This window comes from Akanthomyces muscarius, chromosome 4 (assembly GCF_028009165.1).
Source record: "Akanthomyces muscarius strain Ve6 chromosome 4, whole genome shotgun sequence".
Classification (NCBI taxonomy): Eukaryota; Fungi; Ascomycota; class Sordariomycetes; order Hypocreales; family Cordycipitaceae; genus Akanthomyces; species Akanthomyces muscarius.
In genome coordinates, this window is record NC_079244.1 from 1,658,119 (window position 1) to 1,685,740 (window position 27,622).

At 51.6% G+C, this 27,622-nt stretch overlaps 9 protein-coding genes across 10 annotated transcripts; 5 read left to right on the forward strand and 4 right to left on the reverse strand.

Annotated features, from left to right (window-relative positions):
• Window positions 1-2,053: 2,053 nt before the first annotated feature.
• Window positions 2,054-2,613, reverse strand: LMH87_011215 (uncharacterized protein; the record flags this gene model as incomplete). Its single annotated transcript, XM_056200319.1, has 3 exons — window positions 2,054-2,236; window positions 2,314-2,376; window positions 2,611-2,613. 3 exons carry the CDS (start codon window positions 2,611-2,613, stop codon window positions 2,054-2,056), a joined length of 249 nt encoding a protein of 82 aa, XP_056052179.1.
• Window positions 2,614-3,138: 525 nt separating this feature from the next.
• Window positions 3,139-3,973, forward strand: LMH87_011216 (uncharacterized protein; the record flags this gene model as incomplete). The annotated part of the gene is made up of 2 exons (XM_056200320.1): window positions 3,139-3,203; window positions 3,259-3,973. 2 exons carry the CDS (start codon window positions 3,139-3,141, stop codon window positions 3,971-3,973), a joined length of 780 nt encoding a protein of 259 aa, XP_056052180.1.
• Window positions 3,974-4,428: 455 nt separating this feature from the next.
• On the forward strand, window positions 4,429-6,009 carry LMH87_011217 (uncharacterized protein; the record flags this gene model as incomplete). Its single annotated transcript, XM_056200321.1, has 1 exon — window positions 4,429-6,009. One exon carries the CDS (start codon window positions 4,429-4,431, stop codon window positions 6,007-6,009), a length of 1,581 nt encoding a protein of 526 aa, XP_056052181.1.
• A 1,092-nt stretch (window positions 6,010-7,101) lies between these two features.
• LMH87_011218 (uncharacterized protein) lies at window positions 7,102-8,550 on the forward strand (the record flags this gene model as incomplete). 2 transcript variants are annotated; one of them, XM_056200322.1, is made up of 2 exons in its annotated part: window positions 7,102-8,138; window positions 8,189-8,216. In XM_056200322.1, 2 exons carry the CDS (start codon window positions 7,102-7,104, stop codon window positions 8,214-8,216), a joined length of 1,065 nt encoding a protein of 354 aa, XP_056052182.1. The 2 variants fall into 2 exon arrangements, with proteins under 2 accessions (XP_056052182.1, XP_056052183.1); XM_056200323.1 differs by having other exon boundaries at window positions 7,102-8,550.
• A 547-nt stretch (window positions 8,551-9,097) lies between these two features.
• On the reverse strand, window positions 9,098-10,508 carry LMH87_011219 (uncharacterized protein; the record flags this gene model as incomplete). The annotated part of the gene is made up of 2 exons (XM_056200324.1): window positions 9,098-10,331; window positions 10,420-10,508. 2 exons carry the CDS (start codon window positions 10,506-10,508, stop codon window positions 9,098-9,100), a joined length of 1,323 nt encoding a protein of 440 aa, XP_056052184.1.
• Window positions 10,509-10,886: 378 nt separating this feature from the next.
• Window positions 10,887-12,175, reverse strand: LMH87_011220 (uncharacterized protein; the record flags this gene model as incomplete). Its single annotated transcript, XM_056200326.1, has 2 exons — window positions 10,887-11,971; window positions 12,028-12,175. 2 exons carry the CDS (start codon window positions 12,173-12,175, stop codon window positions 10,887-10,889), a joined length of 1,233 nt encoding a protein of 410 aa, XP_056052185.1.
• A 740-nt stretch (window positions 12,176-12,915) lies between these two features.
• Window positions 12,916-14,152, reverse strand: LMH87_011221 (uncharacterized protein; the record flags this gene model as incomplete). Its single annotated transcript, XM_056200327.1, has 4 exons — window positions 12,916-13,132; window positions 13,192-13,456; window positions 13,513-13,542; window positions 14,134-14,152. The coding sequence occupies 4 exons, from the start codon at window positions 14,150-14,152 to the stop codon at window positions 12,916-12,918; spliced, it is 531 nt and encodes a 176-aa protein (XP_056052186.1).
• A 2,404-nt stretch (window positions 14,153-16,556) lies between these two features.
• Window positions 16,557-17,330, forward strand: LMH87_011222 (uncharacterized protein; the record flags this gene model as incomplete). Its single annotated transcript, XM_056200328.1, has 1 exon — window positions 16,557-17,330. The coding sequence occupies one exon, from the start codon at window positions 16,557-16,559 to the stop codon at window positions 17,328-17,330; it is 774 nt and encodes a 257-aa protein (XP_056052187.1).
• Window positions 17,331-20,010: 2,680 nt separating this feature from the next.
• Window positions 20,011-21,487, forward strand: LMH87_011223 (uncharacterized protein; the record flags this gene model as incomplete). Its single annotated transcript, XM_056200329.1, has 15 exons — window positions 20,011-20,025; window positions 20,125-20,140; window positions 20,193-20,264; window positions 20,317-20,352; window positions 20,403-20,436; window positions 20,483-20,552; window positions 20,603-20,639; window positions 20,685-20,739; window positions 20,786-20,848; window positions 20,897-20,953; window positions 21,006-21,075; window positions 21,137-21,163; window positions 21,216-21,261; window positions 21,315-21,374; window positions 21,423-21,487. The coding sequence occupies 15 exons, from the start codon at window positions 20,011-20,013 to the stop codon at window positions 21,485-21,487; spliced, it is 723 nt and encodes a 240-aa protein (XP_056052188.1).
• Window positions 21,488-27,622: the final 6,135 nt, after the last annotated feature.

The window sequence follows — 27,622 nt, forward strand, 5'->3', positions numbered from 1 at the left end:
CTTCTAAAGAAGGGGCCTATAAGCTTATCGACTGTGAGCGAACAATGGAGTTGATCTGTTCGATTCTGGAGCAGACACGATTGGACCGAGCTCGAGATCGCTGCCTCTTGCCATCAAGAGGGGCAGGTCGTCGTTATCCCAGGCTCCATTAGCGTCGTCAGATCATTATGCGCCGGTGTTCTGTTCGAGCAGAAACCAGGAATAACATGTCTTTCCTTGAAGCCTTTAAAAGTCTATTCCATGCGAGCCCCGCCATTGTATCGCAGTTTCCGAGTATGCTTGAACTCGGGCCTAAGCCTTAATGCTGCAATCAAGGGCGAATGGTTTGCGTGCAGCAGCAGATCTTGAAAGCCACCAGCATTAAATTTATCTACCTTCCCGAAATATACGCATCACTCTTGCAGGATCTCCCGCAAACATTGGGCTGCTTGAGGAAACAAAAGCAAAGGCCAGAGCTCCATACACGTAACCATCACAGGGAACGTGAATGAGCTTGGTTCGCTAGCAATTTGAGGCGGATGCAAAAGTCGGCTGCGATCTGCTGAGCGCTGGTTTTGCCGTTCCGAGCTGCAAAGTATAATGGTCGGAAAACTAGTAGATATGCGCCGGTAAGCTCTGTTGTAGTTTCTCTAGAGTATGCTGCGTACTGTCCTGTCCTGTACTGTCCTGTAATATCCTCGGCGCTGGTAGCATTGTGTCTCATGGAAAGAGTTGCAACGGTGAAGATAAGCGCGGGCTTTAAGAACAGAATCTGGGAAAGGAGGCTGTCGCTGTATTTAGGATAGACATTCTGAAGAATTCTTACATGGAAGGTTGTATCTCGAAGCTCTAGTCACATCGCTGCAGCTGGGTTCGGTGCGCGAACCCTTTGGCCACCCACGCCACCGTACACCTGGCACACTGCGGGTTATGGTGGGTGTAGTAGTAACCACGCAGTTTGACTCTTGATCAAAATACAGTGTTGCAATAGAACTAGACTGAAATTGGTGTTCGTACTGCTTCCGTTTACATTGGTGGTACCTTCTGCCATAGTGGATTGCTAGCCCTTGGAAGCAGGCTCGGTCAATGTCGCAGCGTCTTGTGGAAGATGCATGCGCCGTCAGTTGATTCTTAAGTAGATACATATGTAGGTAAATCGAGAGTATAGTTGGAAGCATAGCCAACCCAATCGAATTTAGATGGAGTTGCTGTCGGAGGGCACACTATTCCTTATTCTCACCGCTTGCCTCACCGGCTGAGGCAATCTTGAAGTAACAGGGCCATTTTGCATTGTGCAAGATCCCCATCTAACGGTTCTACCAACCAAGTCTAGCCCGACCAGTACCCCATGAGAGCAACTCATTTATGGCAGCACCCATTTGCGTGGCAAAACTCACCTTTGGACGCTCTGAAGGATGAAGATCTACCAGTCAATGTACATGCACATAAGACAAATGGGCATTGCAAAGTACGTATAGCTTGTAATATTCGTCGTTGATAGTCGTACAGTCACATATATAAACTCAACATACACTCCATCACGAGAAGACATGGGGTCCGCAGGTTTGATCGTGGAAACATTTTGAATTTCGCAAAGCACAGTGCCTTTCTACCGCAAATACACTGCACTCGGGTATGTAGCGATCCTCAAAAATCAGCAGTACCACGTCCTCGTATCCAGTGCAAAAGCAGGGTTATCTTGAACCCCGGCGCCAGACACTCAATGTGAAAAACGCTTTTTCTCCAGCTGTCCACCCATGCAGTGCTTTTTGATTGTTCCTGCCTCAAGAAACGACTTCCTTGGTACAAAAAAGGCTTTGTTTTTTAACATCGCAAAAACGAGAAGAATGATGTGCCATGCAAGATATCCGGAGACCCCAAACGCCCCTGCTCTGGGTGTCCCATCTTCTATCCGCAAAGAGATTGATTATGTTCGCCAGTAAGTAGGTTGTCTATCGCCCACCGCCAGTAAATAATGCCTGATTGTTGTTTTTTGCAGATCCGAGATGAATCACCGTACCATAAGAGTCATCAATTTACCCAAGGAAAAGAAGCATGCCCCGATGCGAGCAGTTTACTTTCTTCGGAAAGAGCAACCCTCGGTGAGTCTGGCCTTGCCACCGGTAGGCTGGCACAGGACGGTGGTGCAGCCCTGGCAGATGACAACGGTCTGGGCGTGGGAGAAGACGGTGGTGATGACGAAGCAGCCGGGGCACTTGACGTCCATGAAGAAGGATCGGGGGGCGGGGACAAGAGTCTGCGGGAAAAAAAGACATGTTAGGAGCCAATTCGTCGGGATCGGTCTTGTCGGTTGCTTGTCGGGATGCGTCGTACCTTGAGCTTGTGCTTCTTGGCCTCAGCGGCCGCGGAAGGGTTCAGAAGATCAACGGCGAGAACCTAGAGTCATCAGTTAGCATCTCTAACCACGCAGTGTATCCTTGCTGAATCATGAAACATGGATCCCCTGGCGTCGAGTCTAGTCGTCGGGGCCGCAGGCGTGTGTCGTTCTTGTTTTTTCGCGATGAAGTTGTCGGCATTCGATATCCAGTCCATCCATAAATTGCTCGATTGTTCCATTCCTTCCGACCGGGTTCATGTTCCATAATTCGCATACTCTGAAAAGTCGCTTACCATCTTGACGGATTATCTCGAGAAAATATCGGTGTTCTTGCGAGGGTCGAGATGCTTGACGAAATCTAGGACGATTTGGAGGCTCGCAAGATGGGTGAGAGGAGTTAAGCGAGGAAAAGTTCGGTGGACTCGAGGGGGCCTTCTGGTTCGCCTCCGACTCAAAATTTCGTCCAAAGCAGATTAGTGCCATAGGGTTTTGCTGCCCACGCACACGTGATAAAATTTTAAACGGCAGTCATTGGCCGAGCCGCCCACTTTAGTTACTCATCGTGGCGGATTTTGGGAAATTTTTATGCAGCAAGAATTATGGGCCTATTTGTGCAAGCCCGGAGCCGTCTGCCACTCAGACACTTGACACTTTTCCAGGCACCAACAGACTGAGCGGCTTGGTGGGGCTAGTGCTGTGGCGAGGGGCATGAGCTTTTGCAGTGACGTGGGCTTCAGGCTACAGCATAACAGCTCCGTAGCTATCTGTCTCGTTGAAGCAAAGGTTTCTTGAAACCTTCTAACCAAGCCAAAACTACCAACATGGCGGCACCTTCGGAACAGAGGATTGCTGTACCGATCGATGATCCCAATGCCGACACAGAATGGCAAGTGCTCGCACATACGATCAGCTACAACTGCTCTCTAACAAATACTCAATAGGAATGATATCCTTCGCAAGCATGGAGTTATCCCTGAGAAGCCGCCTAGTCCTACACCGATGATCGAGGAAGCTATTATTGAAGGCAGACGACTTGCGCACGAGAACAGACTCGAAGGCAAAGATTTGGACGAACTTGACGAGCTCGAAGACGATGAGGAAGATGCTTTTCTCGAAGAATATCGCAAGAAGCGCATGGCGGAGATAAACAAACTGCAAAAGAAATCAATCCACGGCAGCGTCTACCCGATATCGAAACCCGACTACCAGCGCGAGGTGACAGAAGCCTCGGAGAACGGCCCGGTCTTTGTCAATCTCACGTCGAGCATGGGCACCAACGTTGAGTCGCGGGTTTTGTCTGACCTCTGGAGACAGGCGGCGCAAGAGTACGGCGACATCAAATTCTGCGAAATCCGCGCGAACCAGGCCATTGAAAACTACCCCGACCGCAATTGCCCCACCATTCTGGTGTACAGCAAAGGCGACATCGTGAAGCAGGTCGTCACGCTCATGACTATTGGCGGGGTGCGCGCAACGATGCGCAATATAGATGATATGCTGGTAGAGGTTGGTGCTGTACCAGAATCTGACATGCGCATCATAAAGAGACGGCAAGCTGCCGAAGAGGCGGAAGAAGAGCGACTAGCAGGCGGCAAGACCATCAAGACTGGGACCGCCGGTCGGTCTAGGGACGATGACGATGACGATTGGGATTAAGCATGATAGACGGCGTTAAACAAAACGAAACAAAATGAATCAAAAATTTGAACACGCTTGCCATCGATGTTGCCCGAATGTTGCAGCTCAAGCCACTTTCACTGTGCACACTGTATCGGGAGCCGCAACAATCAGCAAAAGCATGGGTCCGACAATACGTCAAGGCATATATGCGGTCGCGTCCGAACGCGTCCGAGGCTGTTCAAGGATCGAATTCTTTCCAGGTCAAGCGATGTCAAGAAATGAGTAATTCTGACAGGCCAGGATCTTGAAGACCCTGAAATTAGCCTCCAACGGAGGCCCCGCATCGGCAGTGGGGCTATTGCGGAAGCACACGTGCGGGTACTTTATCGCGTCTCGACGCGTCCACCACCAGGTAATATCTTATGTACAAACCGCAGGAAGTTCCGTCTTCTCAACTCTGTATAATAAATTTAGCTGCATAGTTTGTCGTCATGGCTGAAGAACCATCACTCCCGGCGCTTCCCGCCGTTTCATGGAATGAAGAGTCGCAAACCTTTGCAAAGGGCTCTCGGAAGCGCCTCCGGCCTGTGCACCCCAACACGGGTACCACAGCGCCAGGTCTATACAACTCGAGCGACCCTGCAGTGTTCTCCAGCGACGACGATCCTGGCCTGGACAATTATTCTGGCGGCCGCCGCAAGCGAAAGTATGTTGGATCATGGTATCAGCAATTTCCGACATCCTCGGACTCGACCTTTAGCGAAGCCCAACAAGTCCTACCGCGACCCAAACGGACTTTGAGGCGACAGCTGGATAGCGGTGTTTTTCTTGGCAGCGATGGTACGACCGACAATGAAAGCATACCTGAGACGATAGACCTTCCTATCCATAGCAAGTTCCCACGCGTCGAGCGGCCACCAGTTCCCATGTTCTCCGAGTCCGAGCACGTGGCTCAAGAGAAGATTCGCGAATGCCTGGAGCAAGGCAACGAGTCAATTGATTTCTGGTCAATGGGCTTGGAAGAAATCTCGAACGAAACGATTACACCACTGGCGCAGCTTTCGTGCATTCCGCAGGTCACTCGCGATGTCGCATTCGAGCAAAAAGATCCCGAGCTCAAGATCTACCTTGCTAGGAATAGGCTTTGGCGGCTTCCTGGAAGTCTCTTCGATCTGACATTTCTTACCGTTTTGAGCCTTCGCGACAACAAGCTCTCTGAGATCCCGTCATCCATCTCCAAGTTGACAAATCTGAGAGAACTCAATGTCGCCCAGAATAAGCTACGGACCTTGCCACCTCAACTGCTTGATCTCATCGGACCCACCGGGCGGTTGAAGAAGCTGATGCTGTTTCCAAACCCTTTCGCGCAGCCAGACCGAGCGATTGGCGACATTTCAGACGACGGAGATATGGATGTGCACGATTGTGTCGTGAGCATGCGTATCGGTGCCGTGCGGCCCGCAGTTCTGGGGAGGTTTCTCGGTCAGTCCCCGCTGCAGCTTACAACCTCCAAGGGCCGACACACATCGAAGTTTACCTTGTCGTTTGCAACCGGAAAGCTCCCTGTTGAGTTTGCCAGACAAGACGTGAACGATAGCGACAGCGAAATGGTGCTCGAAGGCAGTGGTGATGCACTCGCCGCAAAGCAAAGCCGCGTGCCTAGCCTGGTTGAGGCAGCTCTTCGGTCTTGCTATCGCATGTCCAAGCCAGAAAGTATTGCGCAGTACATCCCCAACGAGCTGCATCAGCTGCGCACTCTAGTGATTCAGGCTGGTAATCAGAAACACTCTGGCGGCCTCACCTGCAGCACATGCCGGAAGCTCATGGTGATGCCGGCCGTCGAGTGGGTTGAATGGCGCGATCTGCGTACTTGTTATTGGCTGCAAGCAGCTGGCGGCCGCGACGTCGATCCAGGTCACATCGCAGCGAGATTGATTCCTCTCAGCAGAGCACAAGGGGAGATTGCCGTGCCATTCTTGCATCAGGCATGCTCTTGGCTCTGTGGTCCCATGGGCAGGAAGCTTGATCTGGGGTGGAGTCGAAACTTTGACGTCAAAGTTCTAGAACAGTAGCACAAATTCATTTGGTGCATAGGGAGCATTGGGAGCGAGTATGGATATCCTGTTTATATTGGCGAGCATTTTGGTCAAGGAATACATAATGCGGCGTCGGTCGAAATACCTGAGCTATTCTTTGCCATCACTTTATGTCTACATGATGATATGAGTGTCGTTTAACATACCAAACATATTTGTCCCAGTTTGTATGTTGATGCGCGTTACTTGGAGCTAAGTCTGCTTGCTTAATGCTGGACTGTTGCCTTGCCTCGAATCTAGGGCTTACAGTCGCCTTACCCTGGAGAGCAGCGAAACCCCCAGACATCAAAGGAATCGCTTTTGGACGACAAGTTTCCGTGAGGAGTAGTTTCAAGGCCGCAAATATTTACCCCATAGGTAAAACCTCTTGGACCAATTGCGTGCTCGATGTGTGGAGTTTCTTTGAGTAATTGCACATCATTTCGACATCTTGCTGGGAGCAAGACTGGTAGCCTCAACGTAGCCTGGACGGGAATCTATGTGAGCTATGCACTGTAACTTGACGCTGGACACAGCAGCGAAGGAAATCGCCCCCAGGGCGTATCGACAGTATTATTGAATAATTGCTAGTACTAGTAGAAGTCATGCATGTAGCTGAATGCAAGTCACCTGCAGTGCAAAAGAACCCCCGCCAATGCCGTGGCAGCTGCCAGGTGACGTGACGCCGCCTCGAGACCCGCAAGGGAACGGGGGACCTGCACGGCAACGGGCCAAATTGAATGCCATCCGCCGCATACGAGACCGTCTGCCATGGCCGAGTATTTCGCCTGACCTCTTTGTTCCGTGAAACAACGACATTGTTCTGCTTTTTACTTTTGCTCAGCCTTTTTTTTCGAACCGACTGCCGAGTGGTCAGTGAAGAGACGGCGACTGTTGCTACGACGCGCGCCCCGGCCAGGCACATTCCCCCTCCAAAAAAAGTCGCCCCATGCTCGATTAAGCGCATCAAACAAAACAAAGGAATTCAGGCCCCACGTTCACGATCGAAACGGGAGGGGAGAGACGACAGCCACGAGACGAGACGAAAGCCACAGACGAAGAAGCGAGGCTCCGCCCACAAGAGCCGCGATGCCATCCGCCCAAGACTCGCGGCCGGTGTCGCCGTCACCGTCACAGCTCCCGCCGGTGCCCGCGTCGCCGGTCTACTCGATCGCCTCGACGGCCAACCCCATGTCGCAGTTTAACCTGCCGCTGCCGCCGCCGCCGCGGCCCGCCCACGCCGTGCTGACCAAGGCGGACCTGGACCGCTCGCAGGAGGCCTACTCTGACCTCGTCGCCTCGGCCAAGGCTTACCGGCAGGCGCTGGCGACGCTGTCGACAGCGGCCTCGGCCTTTGGCACCGCGCTCGAATCCTGCGCCCGCCTTAAGGAGGCCCGCGCCGAGCCCATCGGCGGCGCCGCGGCCGGCGGCGCCAGCATGACGGCCAGCTTCACCACCAGCAAGGGCGCCTGCACCGCCGACACGCTCATGGCCGCCTCGGGCCTGCACCACCTCATCGCTAACCACCAGCAGATCCTGTCCGAGACGGTCTACCGCTCTTTCGAGGTGCCCCTGCTGCACGACCTCGACAAGTGGCAGTCGGTCATTGACGACGAGGAGGAGACGTACCAGACCAAGATCAAGGCCCAGGCCCGCGAGGTCAAGCGTCTGGAAAAGGACGGGCTCAAGCTGCACAAGCAGAAGCGGCGCGACGTGGCGCGCTTCCGCGCCCACCTCGTCGAGTTGACGAGCAAGCTCGACGGCATGTCGACCCTGCACGCGGACCACGCGCGGACGATGCTGCGCGAGAGCCAGGACACCAGCTCCCGCATCGTCGACGCCAGCTGCAGCCTGGTCCGCGCCGAGGTCGACATATTCGAGAGCCTGGCGAAGAAGGGCTGGACAGGCGGCGGCCTGGAGGATCTGCTGGAAAAGGGCCAGGACCTCTTCGCGATGGACACGGACACGGGGCACCACTCGGGCGGCGTGCTGGGGGGCGGAGGCACGGGCGACGGCGTGAAGCTGTTTTCGATCCTGCCGCCAAAGAGCATACTGCCCGACACCATCTCGGACCCGTCGCGCGGGGGCCACGCTAGAAGCGACAGCCTGCTCACCGACCCGGAGCGGTACCAGTCCCTGACGGCGCTGGCGTCGGACGCGCGAGCCCCGGATCTAGAGGGCCCGCCGTCGGCCGACTTCAATAAGCCGCGCAACGCGCGACCCTTTTCGCCGCAGCCCATCCGCCGGGTCCCCATGGAGATTACAGAGGACTCGCTGGGGGCCTTTGGCAACGGCAGCACGCCTGCTGCCGAGGACGACACGCAGCGGCGCAAGGCTGGCGAAGATGGCGGCCTCGACGAGGGCAGTCCCGACGGCGGTGCGGAAACGCCCAAGCACGAGCAAGAGGATGAGGAGGGCGAAGAAGAGAACGAGGGCGATGACCGCGGGAGGCGATCGTGGTCGAAAACGCCAGAGCCCAGGGAAGACAGGGAAATACCGACGTATGACGGCTCACCTGGAGGTGGATGGGGCTCTTGAGCAAGAAAGAGTGTCTTGTCAGTGGTAGAGATACTCAGTGTGCACATTTCAAGTTTCCTGTTTGGGTTCGTTTTTATTATCCTCAGCGCTTACTACTCATTCCGCAAGTGTTGCGCGTTGGACGAGTTTTGGCATATTGTGCGTATTTTTTCTTCTTCATTGTTTTATTCCTTTGAGAGCTGGCCTGTATTCTGATTTTGTTACATCATGCCTTCACGCGGGGCGGAGGGGAGTGACGCAGTCTTTTGCATCTTGTATAGTTAGACGTGTACAACATAAGATTAATGTGACCGCTGAGTTCAACCCAACATCGCGCAGAGGTGCGTAGAAGAACAATGTCTTGATTTTGTATCCTATGCCAAACAACGCCGTCCCGAAAAATGCCACTCCATCTGCAGATTATGAAGGTAAAAAGGAATTCAATAACGCCGAAATGTGAACCAAAAACCACCATTATCCAGGCCCTATTCCACCATGTGTATGTAGAGAAAAATCAAAACGTTGTAGTGACGCAAATCACTCTTGAATTGCAAATCTGACCGAGGGTTTACTCGTCCTTATCAATGCTGTAAACGTCGCCCCTGAACAGACCAAAAGTGGCGTCCAGCCACCAGATCAGCTTCCAGTACAGGCTCGCGCGGTTCCAGTCAAACTCGCCCGTCTCCGTGCGCGGTACCTCGTTGCCAATCATGCTGCCGCCGAACCAGTTGATAAACGGCACGGCGCCGACGAAGCGCTGCATGACGGACTGCTGGGGCAGCAGCGCCTGCTCGGCCGGCAGCAGGCGGGCGCGACGTGCGGTCGGTATCCGGCGGCAGAAGATGCTGTCCTCGGGGGGGATTTCGATGGGCTCGGCAGCGGTCGTCGAGGCGGCGCCCGGAAAGCTGGTGCTGGCGCTGAACGGGTCAGTGGCAGTGACAGTTGAGCCCCTGGACGGCGAGAGCGTGGCCGTGTCGAGCGTGTCGCTGGTTCGGCGCGATTCGGGGGCGGTGGTGAGGTCGAGCAGTCGGCTGCTAAACGACTGGGGCAGGCCGCCTCCCGTGCGTCGAGGGCCAGCCTCGCCGACATTGGCAGGGACGCTCTGGGATCTGGGCAGGCCAGCGACGCCTGGCGCGACGCCGTCGGCGAAGAGGTCGCCGGTGTCGGGGCAGGCTTCGTCTCTAGCGAGCGGCACGCCGCGGTAGGGTTCCGCGTAGACGAGGTGGCCGAGGATGCGCTGGGGGCTGGCGTACATGGCGGCGTTGGCGGCCTCGGCGCTCTCAAACGTCACCTTGACCCAGTGCTCGCCGCCGTCGGCGCGGTTGACAAGGGCGCGTTCGTCGGGCGTCAGGTGCCGGCGGCGCGTGTAGGCCGGGTCGCGCAGGTCCGACTTGTAGCGCCGCTGCGTCGTGGGCGGGTCGCGTGGGTAATCCTCGAGCACGAGGCCGGCGAGGTCCTCAAAGTGGCTGATGGCGGCGTACTGCTGCGACGAGGAGCGATAGCCGCGGAGGACGAGCTCGACGGGCGTCGATTGTATCGTGCGCTTCGGCGCCGCGGGGTCCTCCTGGCTCACGCCGGCGGGCTTTCTGGTCGTCGAGACGCCGCTACTGCTGTTTTCGTTTTTCTGTTGCGACAGCCACTCGCCAAAGACCTTGTCGGCTGCGGCGAGCGTCGGATTCTCCTTGGTGCCCCTCGCTGGCGTGCCTGTGCGCGATCGTGAACGCCGCGTCGACTTGCCAAATGAGCCGGTTTCCGCCACGGTTCGTCGCGCGCGAGTGTTTGTCGCGGGACCTCCTTCGTTTCTTGTTGACCGGCATGTTAGCGATGAGGGTTTGGGGAAGGCGCGCAAGAGCTTTGCCTAGGTAGAGGCAGATGGAGGCGAATACGTACTGGGCAAAGAGCATGGCATAGGGGCGCGTGAGGCCGTCGTCGCCGACGTAGCGCTCCTCGTCGGGAACATTGTGAAGAATCAAGGGCATTCTAATGTCGATGCCAAAATCTGGGCGATGTGCAAAAAATGAGCGCTTGGTGAATGGATTCACAGACTTTGCGAACAGACTGGTTCGCGTCGTCCAAATTTCTTTGGGGGTCTTTCTGGCACAGCAACCAGCTCGCTCTGTGGGGGACCTGAGTTTCTCCGGCGCCGAACCCCACTACAGCTTCGAGCTGGACCCCTGTATTCGGCGCCATTGAGGCAATGCAGCGCTGTAAATCAGCTACTTGGGCGCTAAAAAGGGGAATTGCGGCACTGTGACACGCTAAACTGTGTGCTGCATCTATTTGAGGACATTTGACCACGGTAACGCATGCTCTACCTTGCAACAACCTTCTTGCCTGCCTCATTTCCATCCATATCTCTACAATGAGAATCCGACTCCCTTGACAAAATCTCCCTGGTTGTAAAACTCGGCTGCTGGCAATAGCTGGCTGGCCACCCAGCGTGCCGTCTGTGTATGCATCGAACCATGACCGAACGGGTCATACGTCTTGTCCTTTCGTACGCGGTGCCCAGACAGCGAGAGGTTGTCCATGGCGCCCGACAATCTGGCTTCCGGTTCTGAATCCCCAGGATGATCACCTCGAGGAAAAGATGAATAGCCGTCGCAAAGCGCCTGGATAGCCACCAACTGATCTTGCAGATGCTCATCCACGTGCCCCCCCAGCGATATCTCCTCATCGAGGTGGCGGCACACCGAGCTTGCGACCTGCTTCACAAATGTATCTGGTAATTTCATCTTCTTGGGCATGCCTCGCAAGACGTCCGTTGCCCAGCGAATGCCGCCATGTGACTCCGCGACGAGAAGCACGTTCCACTTTGAATCAGAGCCAGAATCCTCGACTAGCTTCAACTGCAGGTCGGCATCTGGGTAAAGCTCCCCCAAGTTCCGGAATAGCTGATTTTGGAGCTGCTCATGAGAATGACTGGGTACAATCATGCTGATGTTGACTGTCTTGATATCGTAAGACGCAGGGTATACGCCTCGTTTTGGTGGACAGTAGTGTAGCTTGTCACCTTTTGGCACGGGGTAAATCGTGAGTGTTATTGAACCCGGCGATGCTCTGCCAGTATTCCAACTGCGCTCATTGAGTTTTCTCTCTACCCGGATGGCAAACCGCTCTTCGAGGGCTGGCATGAGGACCTGGTCGAAATACTCATAGCTCAGAGACCACTGCACGTTGGTGCCACCGTGAATGGTAATACTGAGCGGCTCACCCTTTTCATTGCTGGCGAACAGGACAAAGGGGAATATGGCCTGTAGAATCAGCAGTGCACTGGCTGCATCAGTTTCTGCTTTAATCTCGAACGATCGGCCTATAAGTTGCGCCGGGCCTTTCTTGGGGATAAAAGTCAGTGTCTTGGATCCTACACTCAGGCCCTCCACATCTGCCCCAGTGACGTCTGCCAGCCACTGAATAGAGGTAACGTGCTGAACCTTGAGGCCTTTTCTGATAGTTAGCTGCGATTGAAAAGGAAACAAAACACCATGCAAAACTTACCGCCTCCGCGTCCACCTTCTCGGTTGCCTCTCACATGTGTGATTTTGACAGGTTGAGATGTGAGAGCTGCTAGGCCGACTGCAACGCGTACTAATTGGCCGCCACCTTCGCCCGTTCGGCCGTCAAGTTCGATAGGTTTCGGCTTCATTTTGATTGAAAATTCTTTGCCTTTCAGATGTTGTATATGACGAGTTTCAAACTATGAAAGCGCCGGCTTTATATGCAACGGACGGTGTGAGTCAACGAGTAAGGCTCATTGGTGGGGCAGCATTGTGCCTCGCGACATTCACTAGCAAAGACGAGCATTTACTAACCATCTCACTAACAATTGAAGCAAGTTCACGAAGGCTATATTCCGTACATGGCACTACCTGGTCAAGTTTTCGTCGTCTTGGACGAAGTAGTCTCGGAGCTGGGCGTATTTCCATTCGCCCAATTCGGCTGTCCGACCATGGCCGTGGCGTGGCACCGAGCTGACCACTAGCCGGCTTCTGGCTGGCTAGTTTCAATGCCCGACGGGTAACTCAGAAGAAGCTGGGGTGGCTCGGAGATGATCACAGAGACGAGTGGGCCACCAATCATGGATTGCCTATTCAGGAAGTTCCACGGAGACCGATGTTGGGCATACTCGCAGATACGATGCTATGTGGCTCTCTCAGTAAATTACTCTAACAAGAAATGAACGTAGCCAAGTCTAGTTTGTAATGTTTCAGTGTCTTGATGGCATGTGATTGAAGATTCGTATTGGTGTTCAAAGGCGGATCACTCGCCGAATGTCTAAAAACAAGGGTATAGATGGATAAATGCTGATGCCGCCCAAAAAGATACACGTTCCCAAGCCATAAGAAAATATCAAAATGACACCGAAAGCCGATACTGAAGAAAGTTTCAGCTACGCCGTCGAAGAGACTGATTGGCGTCCCTAATGATGAACTTGGCCCGGGCCGTGTAAAATGCGCTCGCATTCTCATGTAGTGGGCGTGCTCCAAAGGGTGCATTGTGCCGGTCGTCCCAGAAGTGGTCGATTGCCCAGGAAATGCTGGAGCTTCCCACGCTAGAATTTTCGTCTTGTCGTCCCGAGCTCTCATTTCCTACACCGATCTCGCTAGTGTAATCGATGAGTATTGAGTTTGGGTAAGCTAACAGCAAGCAGAAAAATATTACCTCAGAGCTACCGGTTGGGAGAGGACGTTGGCCGGCAGCTCTCGGAACACCTCAGTGTTGGACAGCTGACGCAGGTTTTCCTCCGTCAAGCTGCCGCTGACTTGGCCCCCAGCAACAGGCTGGCTTTGCGCATCCTGCTCGCCTGCTGCAGCGGAGGGTTCCTCTACTGCGGCCGCCGAGGCAGAGATACTGCGGCCCGGCCTGGAGCTCGCACCCTTTTCTGAAGCGTGTCTGTGCTTTTGAGGGCAGGACATTGCGACGAGATCTTGAGGGGGATGTATGTCAGCGACGAGGTAATGGAGTATCCGTGTGGGTACATACTGCTTGGAAAAGGACAATACTCAAGAAGGTCTCCGATAGATGTCGAGAGGAGTAGTGAAGGCAATCTGCTTTGATTCTTCTCTTTGTGCAAGGACAAAAGGTTGGGAGATGGCCTAGTATATATATAAAGTCTCCTAGCTATATGGGATTGCGGCCTGATGTGATGGCTGCCATTGAGGTCATGGGCTTTCAACAACAACCGCCCTCCTGGCCGCGCATATCCAAGCAGTAAGTCACATTCATCTGCGCAGGCGCAAATATGCATTTTGGGCTCCCAGATCGGGATAAACAAGGCCGGCCGCGCGATTGGTTGGGCCAACTTCCCCGGGCGCGAGAGTAGAGAAATCAGTCGTGTGACACGCGGCGCAGGCGAATGTATTGTTTTCTCGGCGCGTAATGTCGACACTGTTGGCAACCGTATTAGCTGGAAAGAATCATACTAGCCGTATTGGTGTCCTATCCAATGTCATGAGCCACGTAGGGTCAACTACATAGGTGTCACACAAGGCCCGACTGGCCAGGAACTGACAACAGCTGGCTAGCACCCGCAGCTCAGCCCGTGATAAAATTTCTCTGAGCATGCAGAAGAAATAGCGGTCAAAGAGCACACCCAAAGCTCACATGCGTCTAATTGTCTCATTTTGCCACAGAGTATAGAAGTGCGTGTGATGGGGGCGCTGTTTACTCTTGACCGAACTTTGAGCTTATCCAAGCGGCTGCAGCTGATAGATGATAATAGTTTGAATCAGCAAAACCTCTACTGAGCGGCAGAGAGCGTATCTCGCCTGCCATTACGCAGCTTCGGTGAGATGAAGTGACCGTGACTTGCTAGAAACTCTACTCTACTCTGATTCTGTCTCTAGCTCGTACGCGAGATGCCGCGCCCTCTCTCCACGAAATGACGTCGATGCAATATGCACGCTGAGAGGATGACTGCGGGGCACAACCGCACATCATGATATAAGATTAGAGCTGCCCAACCGCCGTGGCTTTGCGGCATAAATAGCCGAGTTCCACATCGGTGAGAAAACTTCCACGACAGTATGGGGAAGAGGGACGACTAGAAGGAGCCTTTATCGTGACGCTGGTGGCAATGGCGTGGGGACTCAATATCCAGCTGTGATTCCATCCAGAGCCGGGATGGCCAATTCCGGCAAGCCAGCACATAGACCAGGCGGGAGATGAGACGAAGGCCAGAGCACGGTCGGGCAGAAATTCACGTTACACGGCACACATGTGAGAGTCATCCTCCCGTTTTAACGCTGCATGTTCGCCTTGCAACGGTATTAGTCGTTATAGCTGTCGTTTGCCGAGAGCACTCGGCAATCGTACGTAGCAAATGCAGCAATGACATCTGCAGATTTGGAAAGTTCTTTCAGTATGCAGCAAAAAGTAGAGCTGCGCATAATGGAAACCACGACGGCGAGATGCAGATGTGACGGATTCCTAGCTCTCGCAGATGAAAGAGGCCATCCGGCGACGGGCCTTGACTTTCCAGACAGGAAGTGGCCGACTTGGTGTACTGCAAGAAGGAAAACGAGTGCCAAGAAAGCCACCGGGAAGCCTCGCAAGTGCCGGCTTGAGAAAGTGCCCCGTGACGTATTGAACTGGCACTGGACAAACTTGAATGAGAAAACATGGTAGACCAGAGAGGGAGGCTGTCCTGCACCAATGGGCGTGATGCATTCCTGGTACGGCGCGGAAACGGATTTACTCCGCGAGGGGACCTTGAGCGCCACTCCGGAGCCCGCCTCATTGAATCGTTTACTGCTGGCAAAGCCCCGTTTGACATCGTTTCCCCCTGGCACGGGGACGAACGTGGCGCTCTCAGTATGTGGCTAGCTTCGGCGCATTGCGAAGGCATCACACCTCTAGACCGCAACGCTCGGGACCGCGTCCCGCTGCAGGGTCTAGAACTAACTATTGATCACCCGGAAGACGAGCTGGAGATGCGTCAACAGGCGACTCTCTATGGTTCTAGCTCTATCTGTTCACCGGTCGATCCAACTGCATCACCAGACACCCCAAACTAATGTCTGGGTGCTCTCTTGTCATGCATGTCAAATTACGCAATGGAGGAGACCGACACGGCTGTGCTACATAACGAGGCTAGTTTCCTGAATCAGATATTCTGGTGTAGCCTCAGCCTCAGTCTGGCTTCTGTTCGGCCCAGAGTGGCGCTGGCAGACTCTCCGTCCATGCCTGGTTCTCGTTCCAGAAGGCGAACTCTCCACGCCACAATGATTAGAAACAATTTGGAAAATTTCGAAGCTATATGGAGCACCACTGGGAACAAAAATACTTCATTGCCGACCGTGAAAGGCAACAAATACCGACAAAGATCCGTGCAGCACAAGGCCTGCTGTCCGCACGATGCTGGGGACTGACTTGATAAAGACTTCGAAAGTGACGGCCGGAACCTTCTTTGCTTGAATATACACCATCCAAGGCTCCGAGGATTTCTACAGAGATGCTGGCTCCGTACACCGCCAGTACCGCAGCTCCGACCAAGATTTTAACCTCAACCTTGCAATCTTGGCTTTCGTCACCATGCCGGAATCTTCTTGATATAAGAACGCTGGTGGTGCCACTCCTGGAGTGATGCAATCTCAAACGAGCGGTTCCCGCGGCTGCCGGTCCGTCAACGGGCTCAATGCTAAGGCGCTGGCAAGAAACCGGCCGGCCAAACCTTATTTAATACAAAGACGTTTATGTACTAGAGAGAGGTGCACGGCACACAGCACACCGAACGTGACAACGAATGGTACATCATGAGTCATTCTCTCTCGTGCTGTTACGATAGGAGTTTCTTACCAATTTCAGCTCGATTGACCATTTCAACCCACAAGATTGGTCCTACATCGACCCATTGATAACCACGCCCTACGGCGTACACGCCACATCTCCAGTTCCCCACCAAGTCTGACAATCTGCCGGCTAGTAAGGGCGTAGCGGTCGCGTATATATATTTCAAGCAAAGATTTAAAGTAACTCACCGGCGCTCATCTTCTTCCCAGCTCATCATCTATATCACCGTTACCACCATGTATTTGCGCTCTGACCACACGGACGCCGACACGGCTACGCTGCGCAGGCTGATTCGAGAGAACCCTCTGGGCATCATCACTACAGCGCTTCCATCAGATAACTTCCCACTGCTTCAATGCTCGCATATTCCGTTCCTGCTGGATATTGAGGATGAGTCGAGCGAGACAGAAAAGGGGGTTCTGCGCGGCCACATGGCAAGGGCAAATCCACACAGCAAGGCGCTCGCTGAGGCCGCGGCTAGCTCTCCCGATGCGTACCTGGAACAAGAAGTTCTAGTGTTGTTTAACTTTCCGGTGCACCACTACGTGACACCAAAGTTCTACACCGAGACGAAGCCCGATACGGGCAAGGTCGTGCCGACATGGAACTACGCGGCGGCGCAAGTGTACGGCAAGATCAAGGTTTACCACGACAGCAAGTCGGACGAGGCGGGCAGCTTCTTGGGGCAGCAGATATCAGATTTGAGCGACATGAGCGAAAAGACCATCATGGGCTACACTGGCGAGGGATTGGCGCAAAAGGGATGGAAGGTCACCGATGCGCCGGAAAAGTACATTGAGCTGCTGAAAAAGGCCATAATCGGCATCGAGATCAAGATTGACAGGCTGGAGGGTAAGTTCAAGATGAGTCAGGAGATGAGCGAAGGCGACCGCGCGGGTGTCATCAACGGATTTAAGAAGCTAGGCACAGAACTGGGAACGAAAATGTCCGAGACGGTCGAGGAACGTTCCGAGCTTAAGAAGACCAGAAAAGCTGCCAAGGCTCAGTGAGAGAAATAGAGTCTAGTGAGCGTGGCAGCAGTGCCAAGATGAGATCCCGACGTTGATGGAAAGGGCAATATTTTGTATTAGATTATAAACAATACACGATCGAAGACCATTTTACCTTTGACAATACGCTGTTAATACACCCCCAAACGGGCCAGTCTAACTTGAGTTCGGTGTGCACAAAGGTGGAATAGAAAACAGAGACCACTACTATCAAGTGACGGTCTGAGAGGAAGAGCCAGAACTCAAAGATGCCGGCATCCACACAACAAAGGGTCAAAGCTGATTCACGTCTAAAATGCCCTCATCTTGAAAGCAATACCCGCCTGAAAGGATAACCAAGACCAAAGACTACCCCGATGGTGCGAGATGGAGTTGAGACTGATTCACGCCAGGTACTGAGAACATCTAACGACTATAAGAATAGAGGGCCACAGGCGAGTAAAGCACAATGCCTATCTGTTCAAGTCACAATAAGTCCAACCAGCACAGATCCTTTTTGCTCATTCTCATCATTCTGCACAATCACGCAGGTAAAGTCTCATCAATTACACACAGAAAACTACCTACACAATGTCGTCTACATTTAACATCGACTTTACTCCCGAACTAACGAGCCTCTACGACCAGGCGACTTGGTAGAACGAACAAAGCCCCACATATCTATGAGAATATGGCTTGACTGACCTTGGATTCGAAGGCAACGTACTGCCGCTACTGCCCACCAGCCCCGATGCCACGGCGGGTGCAGCACAGGAAACTCATGCACCTTTCACGGTCGGTTGGTGGGCTGCGCACCAGAACGACGCACCACCCTTGATCTTCTTGAGCGCCGCAGCAAGCGGTTCCGCGGCAAACATTAAAGAATCAGAAGACAGGACAGATGCCGCCCTCATACATCATTTTGCAGGTTCGGACCTTCAAAGGCGCCTGGGTCCTGACCACGGTTGGCACTCTCGCCAAGCTCCGGGCCTCTGTCAGCGATGACGGGAGACACTTGCTGCCCGTGTTCCCGACGAGAATCCGGCTCGAGGCGTCAACGTAGATTGAATTGGGCGAGTTCCCGCGCGTGTTCGAACGGGCACTCTCAACGGTGTGGATGCATCCATGCCCGACGCCGAGTTTCCTGCGAGACGCGGCGGCCGGCAACATGGACAATCTCATGGTGGACTTGAATACGTCGACAGAGGTCACCGACGTGACTGCGGTCGGCCTACGAGGGTTGGCTAGGCTGCCCGACGGCCGGGAAATAACGCTGCCGAGGTCCGCGTGGCGCCGGGCCCTCATCCGGAACAAGTGCAGCACCCAGGACGATGACGGTGAACGGATGTGCCACTGGAACTTGTGTGTTCTGAGGGGGTTGAGCTGAGGGAGGCAAGGAGAGCCACGGAAGAGCCGGAAGAGCCGACTGAGCAAAAGAGATGAGCCGCGACATGCCTCGTGCTTTGACTTGTAGGATGGAACTGAAAGAAGCAAAAAGATGAGAAAGACGAGACAGCCACACATGGATAACAAGGTTGAATTTTGCGTTTGACAAAGAATGATAGACTGGTGAGAATTCAATATTGACTGATTGTTATTTATACCGTAGCATGTCCCGTGAACACTAATGTTGATGCCTCCAGCTTGGAGGAGTGAATAAACATTGCTATCCGGCTTTTAAGATAGTAAGTATCAAGGCAACCTCGCGAGGTCAGATTCTGGAAGTGAGAGGCGGAAAAGGAATGAGAACTGATCCAATAAAGCGTCGCACTGTTGTTCAAACCGTCGGCTAGCCACAGAGGAGGCCACTTTTTCCCCAGACTTGAACGGCTGTCCGTGGGGTACAAACTATACTCGTGCTTAGCACGTAGTTCTCTAACCGACTCCACGGTGCCCTGTGCTGTGTTATGATGTGCATGCCGTTGCGTACAATGATACGGTCATTCTCACTGATGCGATTTATGTTGCTAGATTTTGCCTGCCTCCATGTGAACTAGCGTCTTGAGCAGAACAAAGGTGCCATTGGCCATCACCAGGTAGAATCCTAGAAGGAGAGGAGGCTGCACCCGGGAATACAGCGTTTTATGCGCGAGGAACTCGGTTACGGTCATTGTGTAATACTCAGTGCTACATTTTCCCACAGAATGGATGCATTGACTGCCTGGCAATGAGATCATCCGTGTGTCTGTACTGCGTGTAAGCTGCAAGGCGCGGGTGGCGACGAAAATTGCGACTCAGCAAAGAGTTGGCAAATGGCACCATAGAAGGATGAGGCCAGCATGTCCTACGACCCTGTATGGAAAACATAATGTGACAGCCGGTAAGCAGGACCTTGCCAACCTTGCCAGCCGAGCACTAAGCTCACTGGTGGTGGTGGCGAAGCTATTGGAGGCTAGGGTGGGGCAAAAAGCGGCAGAAAAATGATTCTCTGCTGCAGATGCTCTGCATATGCAAGGTACCCGCCTTTTCACTCAAATTAGTATATGCCTCTTTGTTACTCTGATCTGAAGTTGATCTGAGCAATAGACAATGAAAAAGATCACAATGAATTCACTTCCTTTGAGATACCTCACGTGCCCTGGCCAGTGCTTAGGAACAATTAACTCATATGCCTAGATCCTGCTCCTCTTCTCCTTTCTCTCTTCTTCATCATCATCAAATTCTGTATGCAGGCCCTGCCCCCGAAGCAAGCACCCAGCATATGCTGACTAGACAGGTAGTAGATATACAACAACTGCGCGCGCCCCCCCGCCATCATCAAAGGTAAGTTTACCCCTGTTCCTAGAGTACACTCAGCATATGCTAACGAATGCAGATGGATTCTTTCGGAAGTAAGTTTTTGTGTGGTACAATAACTTGAACATGTACTGAGCATATGCCCAGCAACTTTCACTGACCAGGAGCTGGTCAACTGCGTTGGGGCACCCAGCGAGACAGCCCTTGGCATCCACTGCGGTAAGCACGGGTTGAGCATATGCTCAAAGCCCACATACTAATTTTTTTCTAGGCGACATGGGCATCGAAGGCCACCACCCCCCCCTCCGTAAGCTCCCTGTCAACCGATTCCAGGCATATGCTGACCAATTTTCTTAGGCTCGATTCAGATCGCCAAGGTCAACACCATGGTGTAAGTAATACTGAGCATAAGCATATGCCCAGCTAATTCTCAAAAGGTGCGGCGTCAAGAACGAGCTTGGCGTCATGTGTGGCACCGTGATTGCCTTCTTGGGTGGCTCCGGCCAAGTAAGTGTTGCGCATCTTCCGGGCATATGCCGGGCTAACAAAAAAAATAGATGAAGAAGCACATCAAGACGATGCACGGCTTCGACCGTAAGTAAGCCCAAGTAAGTTCTGAGCATATGCTGACATCAGTAGCCGTTTCCTCCGGTCGGCGCAACTTGACCACCGCCGACAAGGCCACCGCCCGCCGGTAAGTAGTTTCAGGCCGATGCTGAGCATATGCTGACCCGTGATAGCTCCCTCCTCTGGTATGTCCTCTCCCAGGAGTGGAAGAGGGCCGCCTTCCTGGACGAGCCCGGGTAAGTGAAAGAAACCGTCTGAGCATATGCTGAGCTAACAACCTCTAGTGCCGGTCCCCTTGGCGGCCCGATCCAGAAGATCGCGGATTTTCTGGAGGCCAAGGCGTGAGTAGAGAATCCTGTGCGAACAAGCTGAGCATATGCTGATTAATGTTAGTCGCGCTGATCCCGTCTGGCGCGCCGCGACCGGCGACAAGACTGGTCGTTTCCACCGCTCCCCGCCTGCTGTAAGTTTTAGTCTGAGCATATGCCGAGTACTCAAGATAATAATACTTTTTCTAGGCGCAGACCACCCCGCGCAAGCGCGGCCGCGGTGTAAGTATTAATCACTACGAACATGTACTGAGCATATGCTGACGAGTAATAGGCTGCTGTCCCGGACCGCTCCCCCTCCCCCTCCCAGGGCCCCCCCCGTAAGTATCTGAGCATATGCCCACAAGGTTCTAGGCTGACCCTCGACAAATAGCCCCGTCGAAGAAGCGCCGCCTTAACAAGGCGGCCACGGGCACCAAGGGTGCCGCCCCTGGTAAGTAGTACGCCGAGCATATGCTGACAGCATTCTGACAATCAATAGCTGCTACGCGCACCTCCACGCGCCAGGCCCAGCCTTCCAAGAAGGCTGCCGCCAACAAGGCCTGAGCATATGCCCAGCCTTTCCTCGGGACTTGGACAGTTTTTTGCTTTGTTGTTTTCGTGAATTTCAGGAGGGTGCTCAGCATATGCTGAGAGGCAGGCGGCGATGTTTTTGTTCCCGGCAAGCAGACCGGAAGGATACCCTCGGCATATGCCGAAAAATAAAAAGTCATTTCCCAATCTTTTCTGTCCCTCATGTGCATGTTGTGAGCATATGCCGAGAGATTTAAACGGCTACAGGCTGCCAGCTGCGCCTAGCTAGCGTAAGGCAGGCAGGCTACCCTACAGACCGCGCGGCGAGGCAGTCAACTTTTTTTCGGCATATGCTGAAATTCCAGAGCGCAATACAGCCTCCGGCAGGCAGTCGTTTTTTCGGCATATGCTGAAATTCCAATACATAATACGGGCTAGTAGCGGGCAGGCAGCCCCTGGACACTTACTAGGTTATTTCGTAATCTAGCATATGCTCGCTATAAGTTATGCTTACTATAAAGATATTTCTATGCGGAGGAAAAATGCGTAAGCTATGGATTAATAATAATCCGTCCCGCCTAGTATAGAAATTAATCAGGCATATACCCCTCTTCCTCCTTACATCTTCTACTGAGATTCCTGTAAGATGGCGCGACAACTTCTATTAGAGTATACAGATATTGATGTGATAAATGCATCAAATCCATCAAAGTTTGGCTTCCATCATGGTCAGAATATTTATATCACTTTATCAGCATATGCTAACTCTATTTTAGGACCAGTTGAGAAGAAAAACACACAAATTCTCTCCCGTGTCAACACACACATTTGTGATATTATTGTCAACAGTACTGGCAGAATGTGTGGAAGGGTATATACTGAGAATGTGAATGTAGGTGGCCTAACATATGCCAGGCGCTTGCTAGGGATATACTTATCAAATACTTTAGTTTTATCGTCACATTCGAACAGCACATCCCTACCATATCCGCCTCCCAAATAAGGCGAATATATCAGACGAAGAACGCCTAATTGGAGAGAAGTAAGTATTCTTTTAGAATAGACGTGACATATGCTTACACTTAGTAGTACTATTCGCGCCTGGGTTCTCAATGGCGGTTGGCGTGATGCTCGGTACCAGCGTGAGCCAAAAAACCTACCAAAGACCTCATTTTTATATAAGGTAGCGACTGAGCTTGAGTATCTTGCGTAGGTATCTACTATTCATATTATACGCATATGCTAATAATCTTATAGCCAACAAGACCTAGCATTTGCACAGAAATATGGTAGACAATTCCATCGTTCAAGTTTCCGACAGATGTTGTTCGAAAATACATTCAACACACCGTGTGCATATGCTCACGGTGTGCCAGTCTCTCCCACATTAGATCCTACAACCACACGATCAGAGCGGGATCAAACCAGCATATGCTCAGACAACGGTCAACCAGACACCACAATTAACACAGACTCCTCACTTGAGGACACAGCCAGAATGTACACAGCTAGCAGTCAGCATATGCCTGAGGATATTACCTCTACAGAGTCCGTGATAAGAGTTAATAAGTCGCAGAGCATATGCTACGCAACTACTTCACCTAAAAAGACTACCCGGGCTTTACAAAAGTTATCACAAGTAAGCCACTTAGCATTTTCCTAGCATATACTTATTTAATATCTAATTTTCAATCTAGCGTAAAAAAACGAAAAAAAACTAGCTTATTCTTTTTTCCTTTCCTATATATAAATTAGTTAAGTATCTTTTAAAACTCTCTTAAGCATATACCTTGTCTGAGTCTTTGACACTTTTCTTTTATATGTTGAATATCCTCTTGAATAAGATCTTTATACTCCTCTCTGACCACCTTCTGCTGTAGAAGAAGTGCAGAAATCTCAGCATCATCAAATTGATCTATCTCTGGCATATGCCGGGGCCGTTTTGGTCGTAGAGATATCTGAGAAATTGATGGTAGTGAGCACGTTGCTGATGAGCTAGAGCGATCCCGTTTTTGTTGTTGTGGTGTTTTTGGTTCCTAGAGAAAGTTAGTCCTGGGAATATGCCTATATTATGTCTATTACTTACTGGTTTACAATCTGCATCAGTAATTGGTCTAATACGGCTTGGTGTTAAAGCTCTTATACTGATGATTGATAGATCATCATCCTGGCATATGCCCGCGGCTGGGACTGTAGATAGATCGATTGTTTCCAACTGATCACTATCTAACAGGCTATTAAGCTCAATTACAGTCATATGCCTAACTAGTGCTGGTGCTGTGAGAGGCTCTAGTAATGCAGTTGATGCCCCATCGGTTTTGGGCGTATGCCTACCGACTGCCGAGGAGGGCCGGGGCGTACCTGTCCCCTGTATTTGCGGATATGCCGGTTGTTGTGCAGGCATATGCTCCGCCAATGTCTGCACATCTTCTTGTGGTATATTTTGTGGTGATGGAGTAGGTGGTGTTATACGTGTATTCTCGGCATCATATAGGCCTACGTTGTTGGCCTGTATTGTGTGTTGTGACGAAGAGATTGCCGGCATGTGCCCAGAACCTGTTGAGGACGGGGGCTCAGAGGGTTGCAAGGATCTTTGTGGGACAGGAGTTGTTGGTGTATCGGAGGCATATGCTGACGCAGGGCTTGAGCCTTCGGGTCGAACATGGTAGGGATTCCGTGGGTTAAGGGGTAGGTTTGGCTGAGAGATACGTCGATCTTGCGCTATGCGATTAGTAGTATCTCGTCGAAGATATGCTCGGCTTATGCGGGCAACAGGCCCTCGATTATGCCATGTTACTGCTACTCCTAGGTCTGTTTGTGTTTGGACCTTGAAGCATTTCTCCAGCACATGCTGACGTAGCCCTAGGATACCTGATAGTAGGCTGCGGTGCTGTCCTACAGCAGAGTAGTCTTCCCAATGGCCACTCTCTGCGATATTCGTATTCTTCTGAGCATATAATCGCCATTTTGGAGGCACCTTTGAGGCACTTGCAATAAGCCCAGCAACAACCCAGGGAGCTGTTTTTGCTTTAAACCAACTTGCTCTCTCAGGGTGTGCCTCAATAAGCTGACGTACTTCCTCATTATAGATCTCAGCAGATGGTGAGTCTAGGAGCGACATATATGTATACTCATCAGGAGCATCAGGATGGTTATGTCGCCAGTTCCGTTGGACATGTACCTGGCAGAAGATAAGCACATGCTCTAAATGTTCTTGCCAGGTCCATCGTGAATCAAGACTTTGTAAGTAATTGCCAAGTCCTAATGATATTAGCTATATTCTCCGTATATGCTGTGTAGCTGCTCACCATGTGCTTGCTTCCCATCCATATCTGTCGTCACTGTATAGAACATAGGAGGAGGTCTTCCGTGTGGCATATGCTCGAGATGGTGCCAGCGTATGCTAAAGCCACCAATGTCACCAAGCCACCGAAACATTGCTGCGAACATCTATTTAGATCAGTAGTGTCCTGGGTATATGCTGGGCACTTACTTACATCAGTGTATGCCTCTGTAGTTGTGATTGTTGTTATAGCATAAATATATGTTTCGCGAACTAGATATGTAGGTTAGAGATAGGTATTATCTGGACTGGGCATATGCTTACGATTAGAAGTGTCATTCCAGCTTGAGATGCTAAGAATATTTGCTTTCCCTCGAATCATCTTAAAAGATAGATCAATTTGTATACATCTTGCCTTCTGAGCAGCAGAAGCCTGGCTTTTTGAGCATATGATGATCCAATACTCAGAGCCGTAGAATTTGATCTCACGTATCCATTGCTGGTTTGGCTCACGGATTTGGTCAAGGCAGAATTCTCGTTGTACACCTAGCATGGTTAGGACATATGCCCACAACATTCTAAATAGCACTTACCTGCAATATCATTACCCTCAGGGTATTTAAGGAATCGTGCACGTATAAGTATTGCATGTATTTTATCCTCACAATTCAATGCTGGGTGGATGCTCCGAATATTCTTAGCCTTATACTTTTTAAGGAATTCATTAAGTAAAGGGCTTAAAAATATTTTCCCTATAGGGTATGTTATTAGCATATGCTTTAAATAGTATAGAATAATACTTACGAGCAGTTAGATATAATAAATCATCTCGCTCAGAGAGGGCATAAATAAGATGTTTAAGAATATCTTGTGGTATGTTTTTTGGTGGCGGTGGAACGTGGGTATGGACGTCGCGTGTGCTGAGCATATACCAAGGGAAACGGCGGTTATTAATTGGTATGTAGACGTCAAATTTAACACGGCAACTGTGTGGACGTAGGCGGGATATATCCTTATGCTGAAATACTATATATTATTAGCATATGCTCACTCTACATTCTATATATTCTTATCACTTACCACAGTCCTTTCTCCGTGTATTTGAGGCATCCCAAAAAGAGCAAGTATCGCGTAGAGGCTCCTCGGGCTCGTGTAACCCATACTCGACCATATGCTGAAGATATGCTAGGTCAATATTACCAATAACAACTCGGAGCTGTGTGTGCTGACAGGCCTCATTCGATGTTTGTGGACAGCCAATAAAGTACTGCCCGTCAGTCTGGACCCAGGTCATTAGTTGCTCTTCGCAGCATATGCCTGGTAGACTCTCAGGGTCTTCTGATACAGGGAGTAGCCGACAAGGGCGTCGTGAACTATCCCATATCTTCTTATATGCCAGGTATGCTGCTTCCGTCTTCATTCGTGTGCGTTCGTCAATCTCCATGGTATCAATACTTGTGGCATATGTTTGGCGTATGCGGCCAATATTCTCTGGGTTAAAACCATTATTCCAGTCGTCTTGGTAGGTTATAAGATCTTGCTTGATTTTTGAGCAGACTCGTATTCCAGTGCATTTGAAGGCCATATGCCAGCACTGTGCCTGCGCTCCTTTTCCAAGCATCTGCTCCCTATCTCTAGTCAGTATATGCTCAGCATCTGCACACTTGAAGAATTTACTCACAAGAATACCAGAGAAACAGTTGTGCATTTGCCAACCCGAGTTGAACCAAACTGTACCTAGTAGATAGTGAGCATAGCACTGGCATATGCCCAGTATTACTTACAATACTCATTTGCTCTTGTATGAAGTTTGTCACTTCCTCAACCTTATCGCCAGCATATGTCGGGGATATATTTGGTATAATATATACCAATCCATCCATCGATGCTTTTGGATAGCTTGGAAGAGCAATGCAATCAATCACTTTGCGAACGCTCACAGCACGCGCTCCGCGCCCACTGAGCATAAGCCCAGACTCTTCAATAATCTCTTTCGGGATATTAAAAAAGCTTGTAGGGTCATCGTCTTCGAGAGTGTTGGCGAATAGGTCCTTGATGTTGTTAGCATATGCCCAGAGCCTTATTAGGGTATTCTTACCTCATTATGCTGAAACAGCTGCCCCCAAGGGTTCACCGCGCTTGACTCTGGTGATGACATCATGTAATAATATTGAAGTTGATTTTTGTTGTGTGTGATAATAGCATATGTATGGCATATGCGAGGCTTATGTGCTTTATCATTTTTCTCCTTGTTATCTCTTCACTCAATTTTCTGACCGTCTTTTGCGCCATAGCATGAGAATTCTTCTACACCGTATTTATGGCCGGGGGCATATGCAGAGCTGGCTGCCGGCATATGCATGGCGTATGCAGATGAGCTTTCCGACAAGCGCACAGTACGTCCATTGCATATGCATTGCATATGCGGTCAAGACTCACCGCTTTTTGCCTTTTTGCCCCACCTGAACCTTCAATAGCTTTACGACCACCACCAGTGAGCTAGTCCCCCTTGCCAGCCGTGGTGAGCTGGCAGTGGATCAGCAGGGCTGTGCTGTTTCGGCGCGGCTCGGAATCCTCTGGACCGAGGAGTGAGATCGGCTAACTTTGCCAAACTGTGCCGGATGGTCGTGATCGATGCGGAAACGAATGCAAGATGTTGGGCCAAGATTTGCACATTACCACGAGATTTGGTCTGCCACCAGGGTAATCCCGACGAGCTAGTTCCGTAGAGGGCGTCGCTCCCCGGCAGCTGGTAAAAGTGGACGACGAAGCCGAGGTTCATGTCAACGGCCGGTGTCGGGCGACATGGAAAAGAGAAGACAAATATTGCTAGAAAACGGAGCACAATTATCCTTCATCCATCATGGCCTTGGCAAGTTTCTGCT